At 49.9% G+C, this 24,002-nt stretch overlaps 1 protein-coding gene across 1 annotated transcript in view; it reads right to left on the reverse strand.

Moving 5' to 3' along the window:
- Positions 1 to 24,002, reverse strand: part of LOXHD1 (lipoxygenase homology PLAT domains 1) — a 162,619-nt gene that overhangs the window by 8,118 nt on the left and 130,499 nt on the right. Inside the window, exons 32-38 of the mRNA XM_060613756.3 lie at positions 22,619 to 22,827; positions 21,575 to 21,760; positions 18,653 to 18,780; positions 13,779 to 13,896; positions 12,883 to 13,057; positions 11,085 to 11,270; positions 5,584 to 5,754 (exon numbers count right to left, since the gene is read on the reverse strand). Of these exons, the coding sequence (XP_060469739.3) occupies positions 5,584 to 5,754; positions 11,085 to 11,270; positions 12,883 to 13,057; positions 13,779 to 13,896; positions 18,653 to 18,780; positions 21,575 to 21,760; positions 22,619 to 22,827 (1,173 nt within the window). The remainder of the gene's footprint in view (positions 1 to 5,583; positions 5,755 to 11,084; positions 11,271 to 12,882; positions 13,058 to 13,778; positions 13,897 to 18,652; positions 18,781 to 21,574; positions 21,761 to 22,618; positions 22,828 to 24,002) is intronic.

Raw genomic sequence — 24,002 nt, forward strand, 5'->3', positions numbered from 1 at the left:
AGTGAGGGGGAAGCTACAGGCAGTCCAGACTCCAGGAGAGCCCTGAGCCCTATCCACATGCAGTCAGGTTCTGCCCTGTCTCAAGGCCGAGTCGCACCCAGCACCACCGCACCCCTCCCCTGTGCCTCTTTTGAGCATGTCTGCATTCACTCAGCAACATTTGTTATGTCGGTGCTAAGGGTCAGGATGGGGCTAGACTCGGGGGGGGGGGGGGGGGCCTAGAGCTCCACCTGCAGCCCCAGGCACACACTGACTACCACAGGCCACAGATGGGATGTGCTAACCTTGCAACAAAGGATGTGCTAACCTTGCAACAAGGGGCTGAAGTAGCTCCAGGTGAGAGGACAAATGAGCTGCCCATTACCTTTCCCAGCTCTGTCTCCTCGCATTTGCTCTCCCCCTTCCCCCCCCCCACTCGGCCCCTCTGCCCCCCTGCTGTCCCTGGAGCCCTGGGGTGACTGTTCCCCTGGAGTGCTTCCAACTTCTCTCACTTTGCTTGTGGAGATCGCCCCACCCACCCTAAGATGGCAACTCGCCTGCCCCCAGCGCCCCCGGGTGGCCTTAAGGGGCTCCATGACATTCTCTTTATCACCTGCTACCTCCTAACATGCTATGTGGTTTGCTGCTTATTTTGTTTCCTGTACTCCCCCTCCCACCTGAATGTGAGCTCCAGGGGGGCAGGGGCCTTCGTTTTGCTCACTGATAGATCCCAAGTGCCCAGAACAGTGCCTGGCATGCAGGAACTCAATAAGTATTTGTGGAGTGAATGAATGAATGGTTGGGCCACAGGAAGCTTCAGGAAGGAGGTCGCGTTTGAGCTTGTGCTTGAAGATGGAGCCAGGATTACCGTCTGCGGAAGATGAAAGGAGGTTCTAGGCAGAGGGAGGAGCACAGGCAAAGACTGAGGGGGGAGGGGATGGGAGTTCACGGGACCCAGCTCCCACTCCCAAGGGACCAGGCCAGACTCGGAGCTGGCACACGGGACACAACCAATGTCGGTCAGAGTGTCCCCTGTGCATATGGCTCTTGCCACAGTAAAGGACTCGTTGAGGGGTTGGGACTCTGGATGCACAGGACAGCTCTTTCCGCAGGGCTCTCCCAGGGACGTGATACAGACAAGGGAGACGAGGCGCCGCTGTGTCTGTAGCTCAGTGAATCGCTAGCCCTTCTGCCCTGGCGGCTTCTCTCCAGGACAGTCCGTGCTGCTGAGACGTGTGGAAGCAATCCTGACAAAGAGGCAGGTCACCGACGAGAGGGCAGGAGAGCCACGGACAGCACAGAACTCCTGAAGAAGGTGGGGCTCTGTAGGTCCGTATAGACACCAGCCCAGGAGGCTGGGGCCGACCGATGGCCGAGCCACGGTCAGGTCTCACGCTTTCCCCACAGAGGGCGGGGTGAGTTCTGCAAACCCAATACCCGTGAGTTCAAAGTGGGTCCTGGGCTTTGTTGAGGACGTGGTTTGTCAGCGCCTAGGGGAGGAGGCAGGGGCGCTAGGAACCCACGGGCTCACTAGGTGAACTCAAGTCTGAGATTTGAGAACCAATGCGGATGGAGTGCAAACAGACCATTCTTCCCTGATGGTCCTGGGTTAAGGTACATCAGCAAAGACGTTTAGAGAGATTAGGAACAAATGTTGCCAGGGGCATCTGCGGTCTTTTGAGGAGAAGAAGTTTCAATGAGCGTAGTTCACCTTGCCCTCTTTCCCAGTATTTCATCGACAGCTTGATACAAATGTGGAAGGCGTGATTCTCAACTTTGTGTCTATGTTGCTGGGGGGAAACGGACAGAGGAGCATCAGGGACCTGAAAGAGTGGGGGCAGTGGGGAGCCCAGGCTAGTGGGGATCAGTGTAAGGTCATCCGTGGGGCCAGCACACCCACAGGACAAGCTCAGCTGGAGAGAGGGGCTCAGCAGCCATCGTGTGAGTCACCAGCACTGAGGGGCCGCCAGCAAAGCCACCACAGGCTCTTGGGGCACGAGTGTAGTTCAAGTGGCAAGACAGGAGAGAGGAGAGCAGACCACCCTTGAAATCTTGCTCTGGGCATGGCATCTGCAGAGGGAGATGAGCAAATAGTCGAGGGCCCCCCATCATGTGGGCAGGTGCTGGATAAACAGGTGTTCGTCCCGAGGCAAGGACTGCAGGGGCACATGACGCTGTGGAGTGCCAGCAGGATGGCAGTGGGCTTCCGGAACTTCCTGCTCCAGATCACCTTGCCCACCTCACAGTGTCAGGAGTGTCTTCACTCTAAGGAGCTCCTGCAGTGTGGCTTGCATGGCCAGTCAGAATCTTCCCGTGGGAGACACTCTCCCCTTCCACTGAAGCTGTTAAGAAGGCTGTGGGGCTGGGGCTCCCAGTGGCCGTCTTCCCACGATGCACAGGAAGAAGCAGAGCTGAGACGAAAGGGGAGACGGGGATGTACTGAAATGACTGGAGCCTCTGGAGACAGCCAAGTGGAAACCAGCTCCGCCCGAGCCTTGGAGTTCTGGGAAACAACACGCTTCCTCTCTGCTGGAGCCAGCTTAGGTTTGGGGTTCAGGCACACACAGCCACGAGTCCTGGCCGCTCCTGAAATTTTCTGTTTGACTCCACTGGGACTGCCAAAGAATGGAAGCTTCAAGAACGTGAGTATAAAGATGGATTTTCTAGCATCTTCCAGAGCTGCCCGGTGATGCGGTGAAGTCCCCCACCCCCTGGGGAGCTGGCCATCAAAATGGACTATATTTGGGCTGGAAATGTTGCAGAGAAGGCTGACTGAGCAGCCCTAAAGGTGTCAAGGGAGGGAGAACAGGGAGGGGAAGGGCTGTAAAGAGGGAAGCACCGGTCCTGCTGGAGGACGGCCCAGCGAGACAGATCTATTTTGTCCTCCCAAGGGTGTATGTGTGCACGCGCGTGAGCGTGACCATGTGGGCACATGTGCAAGTGTGCATGCATGTGTGTGTGCACGCATGAGCAGGTAATCCTATTGCCCAGGCCTTACTCTGGATTAATCGCAACAGAATTTGGGAATAGGACCCAGATGTCAGTGTTATTTAAAGGCTGCCAATGGCTTTCAGCTCTGCTGCGCATTGGAGTCATCTGTAGAGGCAGGTGCTTGAAGAGGGCTGGGGGCAGCTTCTGGAGCTGCTAACGGGAGTTGGAGGTGAAGGTAGGGAACAGGGGGCCGAGGCAGGTGGGGCAATCGACCCATCTGGAGTAGCAGCCAGGCCCCAATAAAGACAAGGCAGCCAGCAGTGGTGCAGCGAGCCCCGGTCTAAGAATCAGGTCACCTGGGTTGTACCAGCTGTGAATGGGCCTTAGATGTGTCACTTCGCCTTTCTGGGTTTTTGTTTTCCTTACCCATGGGATAGAGGTGTGAATTTGTACCCTATCTAGCTCACGGGGTGGAAGTAGGACTGCGAGGATGTAATGAGAACAGAGGTGTAGAGTGCGTTGCGCATATGAAGCCATTTGAGTATGAGAGGCTGTTGTTCTCACAAGCTGAGTGCTCAGAGGCGCCCCAGGGGTCACAGACACTGAGAGTCAGTGCCACAAGGGCAGGGTCTTTGTTTTATCCACTGGTGTGTCCCAGAACTCAGAATAGGCTGTGGCACTTAGTAGGTGCTCAGTAAATCTTTGCCAAATGGTTAAATAAAGGTAGCTGAGGATTGGGATGTTTGGCTCCGGCTGTGTCCGTGGCTCTCCCCAGGATGACCCTCCAGTCTGAGGACACAGGTGTGGCAGTCTGTCCCTCTGTGGACTCCTAGAGGGTGCCCCTCTGCCCTCCACAGCCTCTCAGTAAAGACCAGTCATCCGGGCCGGCTCCCGGGCTCCGTGCCCTTGCCGTCCAATCTCCAGTCTGTGACATCCTTCCGGAACTAACGCAAGTGCCGCCTCCCCTCTGCAATCTCCCTGCCAACTCAACCCTCGCAGGTCTTAGCAGCTGTTTGGCAGGAAATCTGTGAAGGAGACTCAGTGATTATGCTCTGAGCATCACGAATCTCTCCTCCCCTGGACGCCAGTGGCCCGAGGAGCCTCTAGTGCTTATCTTGGCACGTGGGTCAGGGGCTTAAGCATTCCTACTTAAGGTAGGAATTCCTAAGGTAGGAATTCCTTCCTCCTTAAGGAAGGTAAGGGGCTTCAGCGTCTCCCTCTAACGGGATTATGAGGCTCCAAGGAAAAGGACCGCCTCTTCTTCCATCCCCTGAGCAGTGACAGCACACCGAGTCCCAAAGCCTACAGAGCTGCAGAAGGCTACAACAATGAGCGACTCTGTCCCTGACCTCTGGGAGCTTATAGTTGTACAGGGAGACTTACCATGTGCAAAGGTCAACACAAACTGGAGGTCACAAAGGGGTGTGTACCACTCACAGCATCTACAATGAAACTGGGCACCCAGTAATTCCTCAGCTGAGTGTGGTTTACAGAAGCTGGGAGCCCACACTCTGAATTAGGGCAGGAATCCTTGTGCAGTAAGCCTGACAAGGGGGTGCTTGGCCCCTCCTTTGGATGCTCCCTGGGACACGGGGCTCACTACCTCTGAGAGCCGCTAATCTCATCGTTGGGTAGTTTGGGTGGTGTGGCCAACATGGAGGGGGACTTTCTACCAGAGATCCGTGCTTCCTTTCATTTCCCCCCACCCCCAGGGGCTGTCCACCTGGGCACTGCATTTCCCTGCATCTAGATGGAGTCAAGTGATTAGTTCTCACCAATAGAAAGTCAATCAATTCTTTAAGAAGGTAGGGGAGTATGCCTACTCCACACTCTTTTCCCTTTTCCAAGAATGTTGAAAATGGCAGAGACACAGATCAAAAGAGCTTGGGTCCCCCAATCACAGCGTGGAAGGTCTCCTGCCAACAACCACACTGTATGGTTTATCGCATGAGTGAGAAATACATTTTGGTTTGTTAAGCCATTGAGATTTGAGGGTTCACCCCTTACTGCAGTTAGTGTTCCCTTAAAAACTAAGGTTAAAAAATCCTTTCTTTACACCGGGCTCTGCCTTTGATAAGGTTTCTTTGAATCTGTTGGACCCAGACGCCGGCATCTGTATTAAAGAAACAACTCCCTAGTCCTGGATGGCCAGCCACTTTAGGGATCAATTTAAACTCTTTCCCTTTAAATATCACCTGAGGAAGGATCAAAGAAAGTGGCCGATGGGGATGCTGGCTCCCCCTGCAAATTCTGTTTCCAGAAGTCTTGATCTGTCAGCTGTGGCCACAGGTACCAATTGTATGGAGCCCATGATATAAAAACAACCCAGAGAAGGCTTCCCACCAAAGTGCCCAGCCTGGCCCTCGGGACAGGGTAAGCCTGTCCCCAGTGTTTTTCCTGCTACCTAATTAATCCCCGTGATTGGGGCTAAGATTTGGTAGCAGTGTCCTGGCTGTTCCAAGTTCACCGAGTAACATTTAGGGTGTTTATTTATGTACCTTCCCAAGACTCTTTCCTTCACTGCACGTCTGATTCCCCTCCAGCTATAAGGGTCTCTCCTTCAGACTTTCCAACACCATTCCCATCCTGTCCTGAGCTACCTCGCATTTAACTCTGAAGCTTCAGCCCAGGAATCACACCTGGGTGCCCACCCCCACCCACCCCGCCACGTACTGGTCTCCTCCAGCTCATCACGGATCTCGTTGTTGGCACAGGCAAAGTCACGGAGTGTCTGCCTGTCACCCTCACTCCTGGAGAGCCAGCAGTCACATTGGAAGCGGAAGGTCTCATCACGTGAGTTGTCCTTCACGTCGATGTAGCTCACGTGCCAGCCAGGAAAGATCCCTGGGGAAGAGACGTGATGGGGATTGGGAGCTGAATGTGCTTTCACCTCTCTGCTACCCCAGCCCACTGGCCGTGTGGCCCCGCACAAGTTCTCTGTCTTCTCTGGGCCTTGGTTTCCTTGTTAACGAAATGAGGAGGTGGGTTAGACGATCTCTGAGGGCTCCTCTAGCCCTGAGCACATAATTCTCTTTGCAAAATCCTTAACCTGGGGTTCATGGGCCCTTGGAGGATTTGCGTATGAGCATGAAGCAGTCTAAGGGCCCTGAGAAATTGTGCTATACATAATTCCACATTCACCAGGGAGAGGGCTCATGGCCTTCGTCAGACTCACAGTGGGGTCACTGACTTCCTGGGAGTTCACACAGCTGAAGGATGAATCCTATTGCTTCCTGACACCAGTATCCACCTAGTTCATGCCCGTTATCCTTTCAGAATCACTGCAGGCATCACTTCCTCTGGGGAGCCTTCCCTGGTGTCCCCTGATTGCTCAGGAGGCCTGTATCTGATATCCTCCTTGCTCTTACAGCACCCTGCACCTGCCTTGGCCACATCCTGACCACCCTGTGTCATCACTGTTTACATGTGTCTCCTCTCCTGACCATGAGCTTTTGGGGACAGGGACCTGATCTTACTTGTTTTTGTTTCCCTAATGCCTTGCATATCGACTGGCAGGTAGTACCTGCTCAGTGGATGCTGAATGTGTATGTTAGGACTTTGAGGACCTTGGCTGTTTGGTAGTCACAGAATGAATAAGAAGCTGCTATTTCTTCAGGGTATATGTGAAACTTGAAAGGTCTTGGCCTAATATTGAACATACAGCTACTTCTGTTCTGACTGGCAGGGCGTCCTTCAAAAGTGCTCCCCCCAAATCACAGCCGTCAAGTATAAGTCCGTGTGCATTTGCTGTGGCAGCTGCATATTATTTGTACCATGCACCAGTTCAGTTACTCTCCACCCTTCCAAGTCCCTGAGCACTTTGAGAGCCAAAGCACCTGCCACCAGTGGGGGGAAATCCAGTGGTGTGACAGGTTATGGTGATGATACGTGCTGCTCATCGTATGTTCACAAGGCAACCTCACAAGGAAGGCTTGTATATGCTCTACTCTAATGTCTTGCCCTCTAAGGTCACCAGGGGGTGTGGGGACCACCCCAATGTCCTCACCAAAAAGCCAGTCTCTAGGACTGGACACTGCCCACAGCAACATCTGCTGACAGCAACATCTGTAGATCCAAGAGCATTAAGGTCTTACAAGCACAAAGACACAGAAAGATGGCCACACACTTCAGTCACGGGACTTCTGGGGTGGGTGACAGATGTGGAGGCTCTGGGCAGGGCATGCATATTGGCAGTCCTAGGATACTTCAATTCTGGGTTTAAAAAGTACTTCATATATTTTTTTAAATGTGAATCTCAACTGAAGTGGAAAACAATGAGTGCTAAAACAATTATGCTAAAATTTAAAACACTTCTGTTGAGTTAAAAGAGTGGTGAGTTACTTTATCAATAAACTTTTAAAAAAATCTCAATAATCGTTTTACTTTTCTACACTAGGGCCAGTTCCGCCCATAAGGTTATAAATTGGCTGCTTTCTGAGATGATTCCTGATAATATCACGAAACTAATTAAACTGCTTAACAATCCCCAATGTGTTCAGTCTGGAAATGATGTCCATAAGACCTGCTGGAGTAGTTCTTACAGGATTCCAGAGTGGAACAGAGAAAGGGCGAGGCAAGGAAAAAGGAAGGCAGAGAATGAGAAGCCAAAATGTTGGTCCTTTGGAAGGTGTGTGTGTGAGAAAGAGAGAGAGAGAGAGAGAGGCTGATTCTACTATCCAGGCCTTACCCAAATCACCTACAGTAGAATCTCTGGAGTAGGACCCAGGTATCAATAGCCTTTAAAGCTGCCCAGTGATTTCCATGTGTATCCAAGGCTGAGAACTAGCACCTGCACTGCAATCACCTGGAAGGCTTGTGGAAATAGATTACTGAGGCCCCCCTCTCCCAGAGATTCCGATTGACTGGGTTTGTGGTGAGGTCCAAGAATTTCCATCTCTAACTAGTTCCCCAGTCATGCTGATGCTGCTGGTCCCAGAGCCACACCTTGAGAATCACTGGCTTAATGCCATCTCTTCTGACTCCAGGATGATGGTCTTTCTATCATATCACATCATGACAAAATGACCAGTGGGAGTCAATGGGAATTATAAGTGTGTGAGTGTGTGTGTATGCATGAGTGTTGGTGGAGAGGGATGGCATTCATTGGAGAGGTGGGTCATCATGAGATCATTTCTGTTGCTGGAACACACTATTCATCTTGCCTTACACCCCAGGTAGGTTTCACTCCTGAATTTCATCTCCTGGATTCCAAGCAAGGTGGTGACAGAGGAAAGCCGTGGGCTGAAGGGAAGGGTGGATTCTGGGCTGGCTTTAACTCTATCCATGGACAACCAGAGAAGGAATCTTCCTGGCCCATGTCGCCCTGGTGCTCGGTGGCAGGTTGCTTCCCACCCCACTGCACCTCCCTTCACCTTGTCCTCCGAAAGCATGGCATCGCCTCACCCATCCCAAATTCTTTTCTCAAGTTAGAATTCTATGAAAACAAACAAACCGTTCCTTTCATGGTAAATACCACAGTAAAAACTCTAACTCCTTTAAGATGAAGCACACTTCATCCTCAGCTCTTTTTTTCATTGCTGATTTAGTTGTCTTGTTTTGAAAATATTGGATGTGATTGACAGGGATCCTACCACAACTAGCTCCACGAAGAACTTATCAAACATGTAGCTGGGAACAGGTAGCTCCGGGAAGGCTGATATCACATGGTTGGCTTTCACTAGTGAAGACAAACCCACAGTTACAGCTTGGCTAACTGTGTGGCCAGCACTAGCCTGAGAGTGGAGACCCTGGGGATCCACAGCGAGTCATCTGAAACCTATTATGAGCGAGTCTGTTTCTTAAACAGTCTCCTCTTGTAAAGTTATATTTTATTTATTTATTTTTTACAAAAGCATTCTAGCTAGTAAGTGGATAAGAAAGGACAATTAGAAAATCACCATTCGTAATCCTAATTGATCATTACTGGATGAAGCCATTAGATGAAGAGTTACGGGACTGGTGGTGGGGGGCGGTGGTTGGGGTAACCAGGCTGATAGTCCCTGCACCCACTATTGGATGGGAGAATCAGGAAGAGTAGAGCTGCTGTGGTGTAATGTGAAATACACGATTCCCATTGTAAAGAAGTCCTGATATCACCTATAAAGTATTCTTGCCAAAGAAAGTTGAACCTGAATCCAGGCAAGCCTTTAGAGCTGACTTCCAGATTGTATGAAACATGGGGAATAAAGAGGAGGTGACACCATGAAGAAGTAGACAGGCAGGTCCAGAATAGAGACATGCTACAGATCATTGGGCCCACTTCCTTCGACAAGCCAATAGCATGAAAAAAAAAATAAAGGGAGTCAGCATGCTCTGCATTAACAGATACTAAAGGGAAGTCACAGATAAGGTCCGCAGTGTGTGGACCTTATTTTCATCCAGATTCAAGCAAAATCAAAATACAAAGACATTTTTCATATTAAGGAAATTTGCATACGGAGTGGAAATTGGACGACACAAGGAAGTCACGCTTAAATGTAGTGGCACTGGATTTCATTTCGAAATGTGCATTTTTGGGGCGCTTGAGTGGCTTGGTTGGTTGGTGGCTGATTTCAGCTCAGGTCATGAACTCACGGCTTGTGGGTTTGAGCCCCGCGTCAGGCTCCATGCTGGCGGCTTGGACCCCGGGGCCTGCTTCGCATTCTGTGTCTCCCTCTATGCCCCTCCCCTGCTCATGCTCTGTCTCTTTCTGTCTCTTGGAGACGGAAAAACGTTAAAAAAATAGAAGTGTCCATTTTTGAAAGGGAAACATAGCAACCAAAAAGAAAATAAGAAAGAAAAAGAAAAAGTGAAAAGAGGAAAGCAAGTATGACAAGTCATAACTGTTGAATCTACGTGATGGGTATGTGGAAGTTGATTATACTATTTCCCTCACTTTTGTGCAGGCTTAAATCTTTTCATTAAAAATTGCTGGATAAACAGAAAAGATGGAAAGGTAGAATCAAGGAAAGAGATAACTGCCATACTATTAAGTTAACTAAATGTTTGTAACTTATGTGGTATCTGTTCAGGGATCCACAACTTTTTTTGGTGGAAGGCTCTCAAATGAAATATTTTTGTCCTCATAAATTGCTATGCAAGGGAAGCATAATGTAGCTTGAATATTTTTAAACTAAATATGAAAAAATGTGGCATAGAGAGAGCGCTTAAGGACATATTTAGCTGTCTTGGCTTATATTAACATTTAAGCTTCCATCTATGGAGGAGAAAGTTACTATAAAGAGGAAGCTAGGCACAGAACCTGGACTTCCCTGTACCTCTCCTGACCCTAGTATCCCAACCACTTGGGTTCAGTGAGGATACAGACATCTTCCTTTCCCTGCTTTCAGATCCAAATTCTGGTTGGAGGCGAGGAGGCCCACTTCTCTGCTTTCAAAGGAATGAGGATAATATTGGTGCCTCTGGGTTTCTTTAAGCCCAGGAGCCATTATAGGAAGAAGGCAATCAGATAGTCTTGAGTTACCAAGAGAGGAACCAAGCTTTTTGAAGAGTCTGGCATGTAATAAACCACAGTAAGCAGCAGCCAACAATACAGTAGGACCTGTGTGCAGCTGTCCGTGGTGCTGAGGGGCCTCCCTTTTCTTTCAGGGTTTTGACTGAGGAAATACGAAATAATTGGCAGTCAAGTTTTGGCATAAAAGAAAAATGCACCAAGAAAAATGAGCAAGTCTAGATATGTGCACAGTCAGTGCTGGGGAAAAGGTGGGGAAGCTGGTATTAGAGGACCTAATCATGATCCTGAGATTCATGGCCAGGACTCAATTTTTGAAGTATTAGGCATGGGGAAAACTCTGTTTCCAGAGAAATGTGGGTTTCCTGTGACTGAGGCATGAACAAATCAGAAATGGATCTGAGAGAGTGAAACATGGCTATAAATAAATTCCATTAAAACTACACCAAGTCCCTACTATAGTACAGGCAATGTAATAGGCATTAGGGGAAGAGCAATGAACAAGAAAATGGTGTTAGGAATGAAGCTTGATTTCTAAAATTTGTCCAGAAACATAGGACATTTTCTAACTGATGCAAGTGTAAAAATGGTGACAATCGATAGTTTTTAGTTGCCTGTCACCTTGCAGTAAAAGGTCAACATGCAGCCAGGGGGACGGGAAAGGGCTCAGGTGGAGAGCTGGGGCCTGCCGTCCCCACCACCTCTGACCTTGAGCAGGAGTTACCTTTGTTGTCATGCCAGACCCTCAGCTTGCAGAGGTGGCCCAGGCTCAGCATGTCAGAGAAGTTGAACGTGTCCGTGTTGTTCCGCTCAAACTTGTTCCAATTGGCTGACTGCTTCAGGGCCAGGGTCCCACTGTCCCCATTCTCCCCAAAGATGATGATGAACACATTGGCATCGGTGCCTGCTCCTGGGGTGCAAAGACAGAGGCTCTAGGTGCTAGCCTTTCCAACGCACAGCCCACTTACTCTCCAGGTCTCCATCCTGGCTTCCTCGGAAGCACCAGCGGTGCGGATGGGAAGTTTAATGTTGACGAGGCCAAGGGTGAGGTTGGAAAGGGCTGGTTAGTTTCCTGGGACCCTTGGGTCTCCAATTCTATCCTTCGTCCTATCTCTGTACCTTGTAAATGCTGTTGAGCTAACTGGAGTCCTGGTTAGCAAGTATGGTTTTAGTGCAAGAACTCATTTATTTCTGGGGGAAATGCACCCATACTTAAAAGGTATGCCATGAAGACTGGCTTTGTGGTTTAGAAATACAGACTCTTTCCTGCACAATGTGGGTTCAGAGGGAAATAGGAAAGTTCCTTGCTCCCCATATCTACGCTTGGTTGACAGTCTACACTAGAGCTTCATAGCATCTGCTTAAGCCAAATAGAGGTATTGACCCTAGTTTTAAAAAAAGAGATGCTTCTGGAAGAGGTGGCTCCATGAAAGTTTCCTGACACACACCCCCTATGGTTATTAAGGAACTTATCAACTATTTTCTGAGAACACATCATGAGGAGATGGAGGGTGCAAAACATGTGGACACTTGGAACTTCCACCAAAAGGAGTGAAGGTTCCACTGTCAAGAGCAAGGAGGAAGGGAGGTGCCAACAGATTTACCAGCTATACTAACCCATCACTTGTGCCTGAGACCCTACCAGGAGAGCCTAATTTCTTTGGCTAAATGCTTCTCTGTTGAACATGTAAGCTATTAGGACCAAACAGGCTCATCCCTCACTAGTCATTTATAATCAGTGTGAATGAGTTTGCCATATTCCTCGCAACAGCTCCTGGAGAGCAGGTTTGATATAGAGAAGGGTAGGCGGGAGACACTGCCTCCATAAGAGCGTGTTCCCTCTCAGCTTCAGGCCTTTGCAAACACTAGCATTTTTGCTCGTAAGACCCTTCATCTGGTGTTCCATCTGCCTCAGTGGCTTCTGTCTGTATTTCTGGACTAGACTTTGGTATTGCCCCTGGGAGGCCCTCCATGACCCTTGCCCTTTATCCCCAACCGGGTAAGGCACCCTCTTGTGAGTTCCCCAGCTCCTATGCAGACCTTGGGCAGAGCTTCATGTCACGGCTGTGCTAGAATGTCAGATTCATAAGGGCCCAGGGTCATATCTCCATCCTAAGACCCAAGGCCTAAAGCCAGCACACAGAAGATGGCTGCCAAGCACACAGATGTGGGAAGGAACCCAAGGGCCTCTGAGATGCACAGCATCTGCGTGAGGGGCATGGGACAGCAGTAGGAAGACAGAGGGCCTCTGAGTTAAGCTCCTGCAGAGCTTTCAAAAGTCCTGACCACACTGCCTCATCATGTTCTCCCAGACTGCCTTGGGGGATGGGGGACAGAGCCAATTCAGTAACTGGGAGAACTACTTTGTTCAGACAGACAGTGACATATGGTGGAAAGGACTTGTGTTGACTAACATTTGGAAGGTCATCCAAAGAAAAGTGCCCTGGCCTGGGCCCGAGTTTGAGGAAGGGCAAGGGTAGTGGGATGTGGGACTGGGAGACGGGAGGGCCCCACCGACTCACCCAGGATGTCACTGGTCTTAACTGAGACAGTGTAAGAGGTCCACTCCATCATCTCCTCCCCATCGATGACAGCGCACATTTCACACACCAGGGTCTTCTTGCCCTTCCGCTGGGACAGCCAGTCTCCATAGTAGAACATGGTCAGGTCTCCAGTATTCATGTTCTTCAGTAGGATCTGGGTGAAGGAGCCAGTGTGGGAACACCTGCCCTCACTTCCATCAGCTGCCCACCTGCTAATGCATCCCCCTTGGCTGAACCCCAAAGACCCACGACTCCAGACCTGAGATGAGTTCTTTTGACCTAGACGCTCCAAACAAAGACCCTGCTCTGTATGACTTGCACAGGGTCTGAAGCCCCTACTGTGACCACCTTAGTTTGGAAATTTGGAAATGGAGAATTAATCCAAACGTGTTTCTGAGAGGTACCTATCACTGTGCACAAGGAACGTTTGCAGAGCGAATGACAGAAGAACGGACGAACCAAACCACTGTCAGCCATAAACACCTGAAGTCTGCCAGACTGTCCTTGGTGTGGGCACCATATTGTTGGTTCAAGGAAAATCTGTTAATGGCAGAACAGGGACGTAGGGGCCTGAGGGGACTCAAAACAGATAGCTTTTGGTGGATGGGAGAGGAGAAGACTGAGTGGGGGAGAGCAGAGCCCAAGATGGAGAAAGAGGCAGCTACCTAATGTGCGATCACAGGGGCAACCGAAAGCTTCCTGCCTTCCTGCCTGAAGTGCCCACCATTAAAGCCTCTGCTGCCCCAGTTCCTGCTGGGAGCCTGGCTCGTGTAATAACCCTCTAAAGTGACATCTGCACTTTAACCAGGTCCACTGACAACACAGAAGAGCAGGAAGAAGGGCTGGGCAGAAAGGGTGGAGGGAAGACATTTTACCCTCTCCAGGAACCACTCAGGCCGGCTGCCCAGGCCATCAATTCGGATCCGCATCTTAGTGAATGGAGCGATGTCCAGGATCTCCATGATGAAGGTATCATTCTGCTCCCGCTCAAATCTAGGGGAAGAGAGGAGGGGCATAAAGCGGGGACCTAGCTACCATGAGGGGCTGGGCAGGGGTGAGGAGGGTACAGGAGGCCCTTACTCAGCTCCTATCTCAGCTCCCAGTGACTCCCCAATAGCCTGTCTCTTACACCCCAGATGTGTTCCTGAAAGCCTGGATTAAGTGACTTTGGCTGACAGCAATGGCCCTGCATCAAGAACTACCAGCTCTGGTTCCTAATCTTATTCTTCTAGCCACCTAGAGCAGTCCAAGCTTCTCTCTGGGACTTGGTTTCCTTATCTGTAGTCTGGGGGAAACGACACGGACCCTGCAATCTCACAAAACTGTCAGGAGGACCGAGTGAATGTGAAGTCAGCTTAAAATGTAAAAGGGATTCTATACCTGCAAAGCTTTAAATGATATTCTATGAGTGACGGGGCTGCCCTGAATGGTGGGGCAGGTTAGCCACTGCTCAGCTCTAGATGATATATTTCTATACACAATCTGCAAAACTAAAAGTAGTGGCCTTAGATTGGGTAAATAACTATTAAAAGGCAGGCAAACAGAAGGTACATTGCGTTTGTTGCTATTACTGCTTTTCTGGTGAATGACCTCATCATCTGTGAGATGCTCTATCTTGATAATCTTACTCCTCTTCCCACAATGCTGCATGTGTAATGCAACCTTCCATACTGACTGATTGCTTGACTGCTGACTGACTCCAGATGCTGCTGTTGATAAGCCCCTGGGGTATGCAAGTGGCACTGAAGATATGACGCTGCATGGCAATTATGCTTCCTTGTATACAAGAAGTATTTTTAAAAACAGAGGCCGCCGCCAGTGTGGCTGGGACTGAAAACCAAGAACTACTCCTTGCCTTAAAGGCAGTGGTGGGCCAGAGGCCTAATCCTTTTCGATAACATACTCATGTGCATTTTATGATTATTAGAAGTGAAAACATTCTCCAGAAGTCTGCCCTAAATCCCTCCTGCTCTAATTTAAGCCCTGTCTGTCCCTCTGGTCTGCAGAAGCTAGGAGGAGGTGCTCACTAGTTCCCTCGTCAGGCTCATGTCACATACTAGAAATTCCCTCAAATAATCTTTCAACTAGTTGACTCCTCACCAAGTGTATAATTTTGCAGATCAAAGGAATTTAGAATTCTTGGCTTTATGCTTCTCGTTAATTTACGATTTAGGTACAAATGTATGTTATACATGCCACATTTGTTATGCATATGTGAATGGATGACTGGATACAAATAAATACAACTATATTCTCTGATCAATCTGTGCCAAAGAGGCATGAAGTCATTAATGTATACAGGTCATCGAAGGAGATGTATCCCCACCCATATATGTTTCAAAATAAAATTCTTTTGAGAATTAAATGTCCCTGGAACTTTTGACTATTTCTTACATGACAGGGTTTTCAGATCCATGCTCTGTGGGTCATGGCCCTTGTGGTAGGCTGACAAATACCCAAGGACGGCCCTTAACGCAGTCCCGAGTATCTTCGTAAGAGGGAGGCAAAGAGAGATTTGACACATCCACAGAGGAGGAGATGATGTGAAGATGGGGAGGGAAAGAATGGACAGATGCTGGCCTTGAAGACTGAAGAGATGCGGCCACAAGCCGAAGAAGTCTGGCAGTTTCCGGAAGCTGGAAGAGGCAAGAAAAGGATTCTCCCTCAGAGGCTTTGAAGGGGGTGAGGCTGGGCTTGATTTCTGCCAAATGACACTGATTTCAGATTCCTGGTCTCAGGAAACGTAAGAGAATATGTTCCTGTTGTTTTAAGCCACTAGATTTGCAGTAAATTTTTGTCACAAGCCCAAGAGGCATGGATGGAGCACTTTGGGGCCTAAAGGGGGGCAGATGATCTGCATAGGGGGAGCTCCAAAGAGCGGCGAGTAGCAGGACAACTGCCTTGGTGGTGGTGTCAGTGTCCACGGGTGCTGACGTGCCTGGGGGGGTAAAAGGCAAAGCCAACAGTCCCTGGCCCCTCAGATCCCTCCTCAGGACCACTGAGATAAAAGTGAACACAGCACATGCCCCCATGAGATAGAAGGTGGCAACAGGGAGCTGCACCCACCTGCCTGCATCCATATTGCGTGAGTATGCTTACAGAGGTTTGAGTGCAGACCAAAGCCAAAGAAACCTCAAACAGATTTTAAATATTTATCATTCTCAAATGCCAGAATCAGGCTGAGTACCTGTTCAAATCTGCCAATGCCCTCTTAAATTGTGACCTCCAAGCTGAAGGTGATGTGTCAGGAGGGGTCACCCAGCAGCGGGCCTGGGACTTTCCAACTGCCTGACCTGGGTGTTCTCGAAGGCAGCCTGCATTCCTTTTCTGTCCCCTGAGACTTGTCTCCAAGCCCAACTGAGAGAAGGACTCAGCCTCACCAGTGACTCCTCTGCCCCTGAAGTCCCCAAAGATGGGCTCTTTCCATTCTCAGAGTTTTAATGCTAACCAGGCAGTGTGAGTTCCAAATGATAAAGATATGGAAGGAAGACTCGAAATTTACAAGCTTATCACCACCCTGGCCATGGTCACTGGTCAAATAGTTCCTAACTGCGTCCTGAAGTGGCAGCTAGAACCCTAGCATTCCCTTGAGCTCAGCTCCTCCTCTTCTTTGCACTGAGGGCTAGTGAAAGCCATGGGGCCATTCTGTTGGTCAGACCCAACAGAACTCTGAATTCCCTTTGTTTCCAGACCAAGGAATCTCCCAGGACATGAGTTCTCTACTAGACCTAGGAATGATTCCTTACAGGCACTTACTTCCCTAAAAAAAAACCTCACATACCTTTGTCTAAAAATAGCACCTATGCCCACTGGACATCAATTGACTCTAATTCCACCATTAGAGACTCATTCCTTGGTTTTCATGTTACCTTTTGAGGATGACCCCTCTTTTGGATGCCACATTAATTCACCAGCATCTCAGTGTGAATTAGTTTACCACAACAGCCTCCCCCAAAGTGGCAAGATAAGAAGTTGGGGCTTCATCTGGGGAGCGGGGTGAGTGCATGGCTATCAACTTTGGCCTCTGGGTATAACAGCATTTGACAACAGGGCAATTGCAGCAGGCAAACCCACATAAGATCTTCTCTGTGTATGCGTGCATGTTTCTCCCTCCTATCTGGTCGCACACCATTTCTTGGAGGAAGCATCTCCTTGCAGCACATGTCACAAGCACAAATGAGTCTTACTATCCAAGTCCCTGAGTCAAGATGTGGACACCCAGAACAAGGCATGGGTCAAACAGAGCCACTTGCAAATGAAATAAAGTTAAATTTGAGCTTGCAAACCAGCGATGGCTCTCATCACAAACAGCAAGTCTTTATTCAGAAAAACAAAATCCTTTAACTAACAAGGTGCCTCAAATCATTTATGATATGGCTATACTTATAATGTGGCTTTTGAGCAACACTTTTGGAGTTTAAGTACTACCAGAAAGGTGTCTATCTCTCCGTCTGAAAAATAAGGTGGGACAGTGACATGGAAAGATTAATTTAAAAAAACAGCAACCATAGGACTTTGAGGTTGGGATGGAAGTTAGGGTCAGAGTATAGAAGTGAGGACTGAAAGAGCATGAACATCCAAACAGACAGCATGTAAGATAGCAGATCTCTGGTCCACAGCTCTGTGGCAACCATCCCAGGCAGCCAGACCACTGCCTACGGTGGTCGAGACTTGTCCATGACTGCCTGCTTGGGCTCTGAGTCTCTCCCCTCTCCCCTCTGCTGCCCAACACATCAGGGGCCAGGGATGGCTTGGCGGACAACAGCTGAACACAGAAAACCATCCCAAACCCAGGACTGAGTCAGGGATTCGATGAAAGGTGCAGACAGTAAGGGCTATGGGAGGTCCACTATCATCATCCTTACCACTCACTTAAGAGGCAATAGAACCTAATGCTTAAGACTAGAGACGGGTGCAGTTCCCAGGGCCATAGCGTACCGGCCATGTGGCCTTCGACAGTGTGACTTCACCTTGTTGTGCCTCAGTGTCCTCACCTATAAAACGGGGATGATGATAATGGTCCTCATAGAATTGTAGGGAGGGCAAGGTGTGCCAATATATTCAAAGGGCTTAGAAAAACTCATGGCACACAATAAGGCCACGACAGCGTTCGTGCTCTTGCTATGGTTCCCTCAGGTATTAAGCCTTGTGAACTTGGGGATCTTCTCTTCCTGGTTGTACTCCGTCTCCAGTGTCTAAGACAGTGCCTGATGGATACTAGGGGTTCAATCATTTTTTACTATTTAAAAAATTCTTTTAGCTTTTTATTTTGCAATCATTTTAGATGTGTAGGAAGGTTGCAAAAATAGAACTGAGTTTCTGTGTTCTCTTCACTCAGCTTCCCCTAATCTTAAATCTTACATCACCACCATCCAGTGAATGAAAGCAGGAGATTCACAGGATACAGTGCTATCAACTAATAAATATATAGGCTTTACAATAAACATTTTTAAGTGATGGATGAATGGAAGGCAGGAAGGCAGGAAGGGACGAATGGATGGACTGTGGGGCTGAGGTGATCAAAGAAGGCTTCCTGGAGGAGGTAGATTTGAGCTGGCCCCTGGAAAAGAAAGGTCCTGAGACAGAAGAGAATGGATGAAGGGCATTCTGGGAGGAAGGAATCATGTGGATAAAGGTGTGGAGGCTGGAAGGCCCTAAGGCATGAGGGGAGTGAGGGAGGCAGGGTAGGACTGGAGGCTGGGGGATTGGATGCGTGTAGCAGCAAGGGGCAGAGGCCACCTCTGGATACCTGGCCTTCTTTTTGTCCAGCTGCACTTCCTCTGTGCTGCCATTGATGCCATAGAGGGTCATAAAGATGTTGGAGTCTGTGCCACCGCCAACCACATCACCCGTCCACACTGTCATCTCATAGAGCACCTGCAGGGAGAGGGACGCGGATCCTGACCCTGGGCTTCACCCACCAACCCCACCGGCTTGCCTCATTCTCTCCAGGGCAGGGCAAGCTGCCAGCTCTGAAAAGAATCCCGCCCCTGATCAATTGCTATCACCTGGAGAACAAGAGTCAAGCCTTATTACTCTATGTCCTCAGCTGTGTCCAGTTTGGTGCTAGAGAGTTGTTCAGTTTCTGACAGAGGACGTGTGTGCACAGAAGCATGACTGAAAGCCCCAGCATTCACCGATCTCTTTGTCAATCAAATCCCAGCTCAAGCTCATGCAGTTGAGCAGCACGTGATGGCGGGACAGCGGCTTCTGGAGCTACCCAGCACGCCATCTGCATCCCCAGTCTGCCACCTGCCAGCTGTTGAACTTGGGCAGACACTCCAGCCTGGCCAGACTCTGCTTCCTCCACTGAGAAAAAGGGATAAACGTTTCGCAGAACTGTGAGAGCCGCAGACAGGTAAACCTGGGCCCATGCCCAGCCTTCCGTGTGCTATGGGCCCGGAAGCAGCAATTCCGGGTCCATCCCTGCTTCCTGTGGGGCCAGCACACATCCTGAGCCTTCATGAGCAGTTACTGTTGAAGGAGCTCTGGCTCCATTCACTTGTGAGGTAGGACAACCACCGATTCCACGATTTGCTCGTCAAGTTGGGATTTTGCCCTTTTGCCTGAGGTTTGCTCCAGAGAGAATGTATTCCTTTTGCGTGTGCTCACTGGAGGGGGAGGGAGCAGCCTTCTCTTTCCTAGACGCTGCCCTCGCTGGGCTCTTCCTCCAAGAAGCAGCCTTGTGGCAAGGGTGGCCACCTTCACTGCCTCTCTGGCATCCTCTGGTCCTGGCTTCTTACTCCATTCCCTCTTGCCAGGTGCCCAAGGACCAGCATAAGCTCGGGAGAAGTTTGCACACATGGCCAGGGAAGTGCCAGGCCAACCCGTCTCCTCTGAACGCGTCTGGCCCTTCCCTTCCCCTTGTGGCCGCCACACTGCAATATCACCTGTGCAGGTGCCTGGTCCCCACTACCCAGATGCCCTCCAACTCAGAGCCCAAGTTATTTGTCACAGTGATCATGCCCCTGACGTTGTGCCTGTTGAGTGCTGGGTGCTTTGCATACAGTACCTAGAATCTTTACCATGATGCTCTAAGGTCAGAAGTGGCATTTGCAGGCCTGGCCCAGAGGACAAGTTTAGCACTTGTTTGCTGAGGACATGATTGAAGAGCCTCTTGCGTTACCAGGAAAATCCTCTCAGACCTTAACAGGGGCATCGTGGTGGCAGGGGGAGCTATTGGGAATGAAGGCAGGAGCCTGGCACTTTTTGCTTTTAGTCAGACAGGCATGAAAAATAGATCAAAATGAGTGCTTTGGCGACTGTATGGAGACTGGCCCCTTAAGGCTGGTCCCTCTGGACTCTTGTGTTCTCTGGGCCCACTTCTTTCTCCTTTACACGGACACGTCTCTTTTTAGGTAAGAGGTTGTTTCCAGAAAGAGACACAGAAACAGGGCTTTTATAATTCTGGTCTGATATCTCCTGGGGAGATGGCCAGTCCAAAGAACCCTGTGGTGCTTTGCAAAGTGACAAACCTGTGTTCTTTTGTCACATGAATAATAGGGGCGTGGGTCTACATTTCCACAGACTAAAGGGCTCAGGGGGAGACGCGGCTGCACTGAGTGGGGTGTGCATGTGTGTGCCGGGGGGGGGGGGCAGCACACACACACAGACACACTCACACCCACGCGCATGCTGGGAACTGGGTCAGGATGGAGGTCCCTGGATGAACTGTGTGCTCACCCACACCATCCGTCTGCCCACAGATGGAGGTGTCTGGGGAAGGGAGGGGAGGATATCTATGCTGTAGAAGGTTCTGCTTTCTGGCTCTCAAGCAGGCGAGGGGCAGGCATCCACCCTCCTGCCTGTCCAGGTTTTCAAAGCCCCAAACTCAGCCCTTCCTTCTGTTTCCATATAGAAATAAGCAGGGCATCCTCAGGTCTAGGGTGATTTCTTATCTTTGTGGGACACCTTCTGACCTAAATCTAGTAGCTCGTTGGTTTGGATTTGGGAACAGAGATGAGGGCTGGAGCTTCCTGTTGATGCCACAGCTTTTTGGGGAGAAGGAGAAGCCTGTACAGGCATGTGAACCGAGCCCTCTGAGCCACCAACAGGCCATGTATCCTTGGGCACCAGCACTCAGGCATCCTGACTCTTGCCCAGCACCGACTTGTGAGTTTACACAACTTGTTCTGGTCATTTGGCCACTTAGAGGTGGGGCCTGGACAGGAGCTCAGAGCTCCTGCCTTCCAGCCTTTTTCACTTAAAGAGGGTCCCGTGCAAGCAGCTCTAACTGCACTGCAAGATCCCGAAGTGCACAGCATCCCAAATGCTATCTTTTCCCATCCCTGCCTTTGGGTGTTGAGGGAGCCTTCAGAAAAAAATGACTCCGCACATCTACGCAGAGCTTGCGAAGTTCTCTGTGGACTATTCATGATCTCATTCATGCTCATCGAGGTCTCACATGGAACAAGATGGGAAGTGTTACTTCCATGTACTGTATGAGAAGACCAAGGCCCAGAGAGGCCAGACGTCTTGCCCAAGGTAACCCAGCAGCAGACCCAAAGAGACCTGAGCAAAGCGAATGTGGCTAGTATACCAGGCTGCAGCCCCTGCCGGTGCCCCAGCAACAAGTCTCCTTCTTCCCTCACTTCTGTCTCCACTTCTGCTCTCCGACCCCAACATGCACTGCCCTTGCCACGCAATATGCACACGCAGGTCCCCCTTATACCTTCACCCCAATGTTCACCACCATGGCATCCAGGAGGTCGAAGACACGGGAGGTGACACCGTCGCCTCGGTCCTTGGCAAGCCAGCAGTTGCACCGCAATGTGTACTTGGTGCCCTGGGTGGGCACAGCCAAACACAGCTCCTCCACCAGCCAGCAGCTCTCCGGGGAGGCCCCGTCATGGCCCAGCTGGGAGGGGACAGACCAGGGCCATGAGGGTCTGGGAAGGAAGCCCTCGCCACTCAGCATCCCCTTCCCCATTCTGCACCCTCCTTCCTCGGTGCTTCCTCCCAATGTGCTCTGCACGCACTGACCCAGGTCTTTCCCACGAAGGTGAAGAATTTGCAGATAAAATAAAGGCCCCTCATCAGATGATTCTGAGTTCATCCAAGATTATTCTGGGTGAGACTGACCTAGTCAGGCAAGCCCTTTAGAAAAGGGTCCCGATGTCAGAGATGGGAGAAGTTAGAGAGATCTGAAGCAGAAGAGATTGTGTCTTGTTGGCCTTGAAAAAATAAACTGCCATGTTTTGGAGAAGATCACGTGGCAGGGACACACACGGCCTCTGGGAACTGGCGGCCTCGGTCCTACAGCTGCAAGGAAGTGGATTCCGCCAACGACCTTGGAAGAGGACCCCGAGCCTCAGACGAGACCACGGCCCCAGCAGCAACTTGATTCAAGCCCAATGAGATGTTGGAAAGAGGCCCAGCTAACTTGCATGTGGACTCCTGGCCTGGGAAATGGGGAAATAATACATCTGCGTGTTCTTTTGCTAAGTTCACGGTAATTTGTTACCCGGCAGTAGAAAACTAATACATCAGGCTTCCCCACTGGGTGGGTGGAAAAAGACCTGGCTGGGTGGTGACTCATTCCAGGTCACCTAGCCAGCTGATGGCAGAGGCCAGGGGACCTTCCCCCACTACCTGCTCTGAGGTGGAGCTCCAGGTTGGTTGCTCGGCCTGCCCTCCCCACTCCCTCCCACTATGTACTGGTTGGCTCCTTCCTTCCCTCGGGGTGGGCACCATCCCAGGACCCCGGGACCAGCACCTCTATTTTCTTGATGATGCCCACATCCAAGCCGGCGACATAGAACTCCTCCACGGAGCCACAGCTGAAGCCCTTCTTCCCCCGGGGGAAGTCCAGCCAGATGCGGTTACTGCGTTCATCATCCTCCCCAATGAGGAGGACAAAGGCCCGGCTGTCAGTGGCTGCGTCCTTGTGTTTCCCGGTGGTGACTGACACGTAGTATGGAATCACTGCAAGAGATCAGGGGGCCCAGCCTCAAAATGGGCCAGGGGGGCTCGGGGTGGGCTCACAGATTTGGAAATGACTTTTGGAGAGCAAAGTGCACCAGAGCTTTCTAGACTGGTGAATTATCTATGATGAGCGTCTACTCTCCAGGGGATGAGAGATCGGTATCTCCCAAGCGGAGATCATCCTAAAAGAGCATCCTTGACACTTCTAGAAAGCCCCGTTGACCAATTATCTCAGTTGTGCCCAGCACTCCCTTGTGAAGTAGGGTAAGAAAATAACCTTTCACCAGGTACAGGGGTTAGATGCCTGAAAAGCTTACTGCAGTCAGCGAAAATAAGGTTGTTAAAAACAAGGCCTCACAGAAAGTAGGAATTTGGGAAAGAAAAGTAAAATAGCATTATATGTGTAGCACGGTAAATGAAAGTTCTAGAAGGCATCCCCATTTCCAAAACAGACTAGATTAATCCGCAAGAAAACTTGCTCAGGTAGTGCAGCATAGAGCTCTAGTTGCCCAATGAGTACCCATTCTCCTTGCAGCTAGCGGTGGTCATAAAATGTAACCAGATATTGTTGGGTGGGTTTCTGGGGGAACTTTCTGATTCAGCTGGGAGGAGCACCCTTTTACCCCTTATCCTTGCATTCATTCTGCTTGGAATGTGGGTGTGATGGCTGGAACTCCAGCAGTCATCTTGGAACCATGGGCAGTCTTTAGGAAGGAAGTCACTGACTTTATTGGAACTGCTGTGCCTGTCTCATTGCCTATATGTGAACCTTTATGTGTGAAAAAAGGAAAATCCCTCATTTGTTTAAGCCACTATCTTGTCTATGTCACTTGCAGTTACTAACTGATACAAGTTGGAAACCCTTCTCTGGGAATATCTTGAGAGACAATGCTCTGGTATAGGTTAGAGGTTATATGGTTACAGGTTATGTAATTTGTATCTCTTTGAAAGTTTCCAAACTAGACCTTCTTGGCTGGAATAACCAGTACTGTTTTCTGCACCTGCCAGTGGCCTTATTTCACCTTTATAGGAGGATCCCCTTGGCCTTTCACAGTTTATCACAGTGCTTAATTCAGGAGAAATACTTCTTGTGGGTTCTGTCATTTATTCACATAGTGAGAAGGTAGAATAGAAAATGATTGATGCACTCCGGCCAGCCCCAGAGACACCCCCCC

The sequence above is a fragment of the Panthera onca genome, chromosome D3, assembly GCF_046562875.1.
Source record: "Panthera onca isolate mPanOnc1 chromosome D3, mPanOnc1 haplotype 2, whole genome shotgun sequence".
NCBI lineage: Eukaryota > Metazoa > Chordata > Mammalia > Carnivora > Felidae > Panthera > Panthera onca.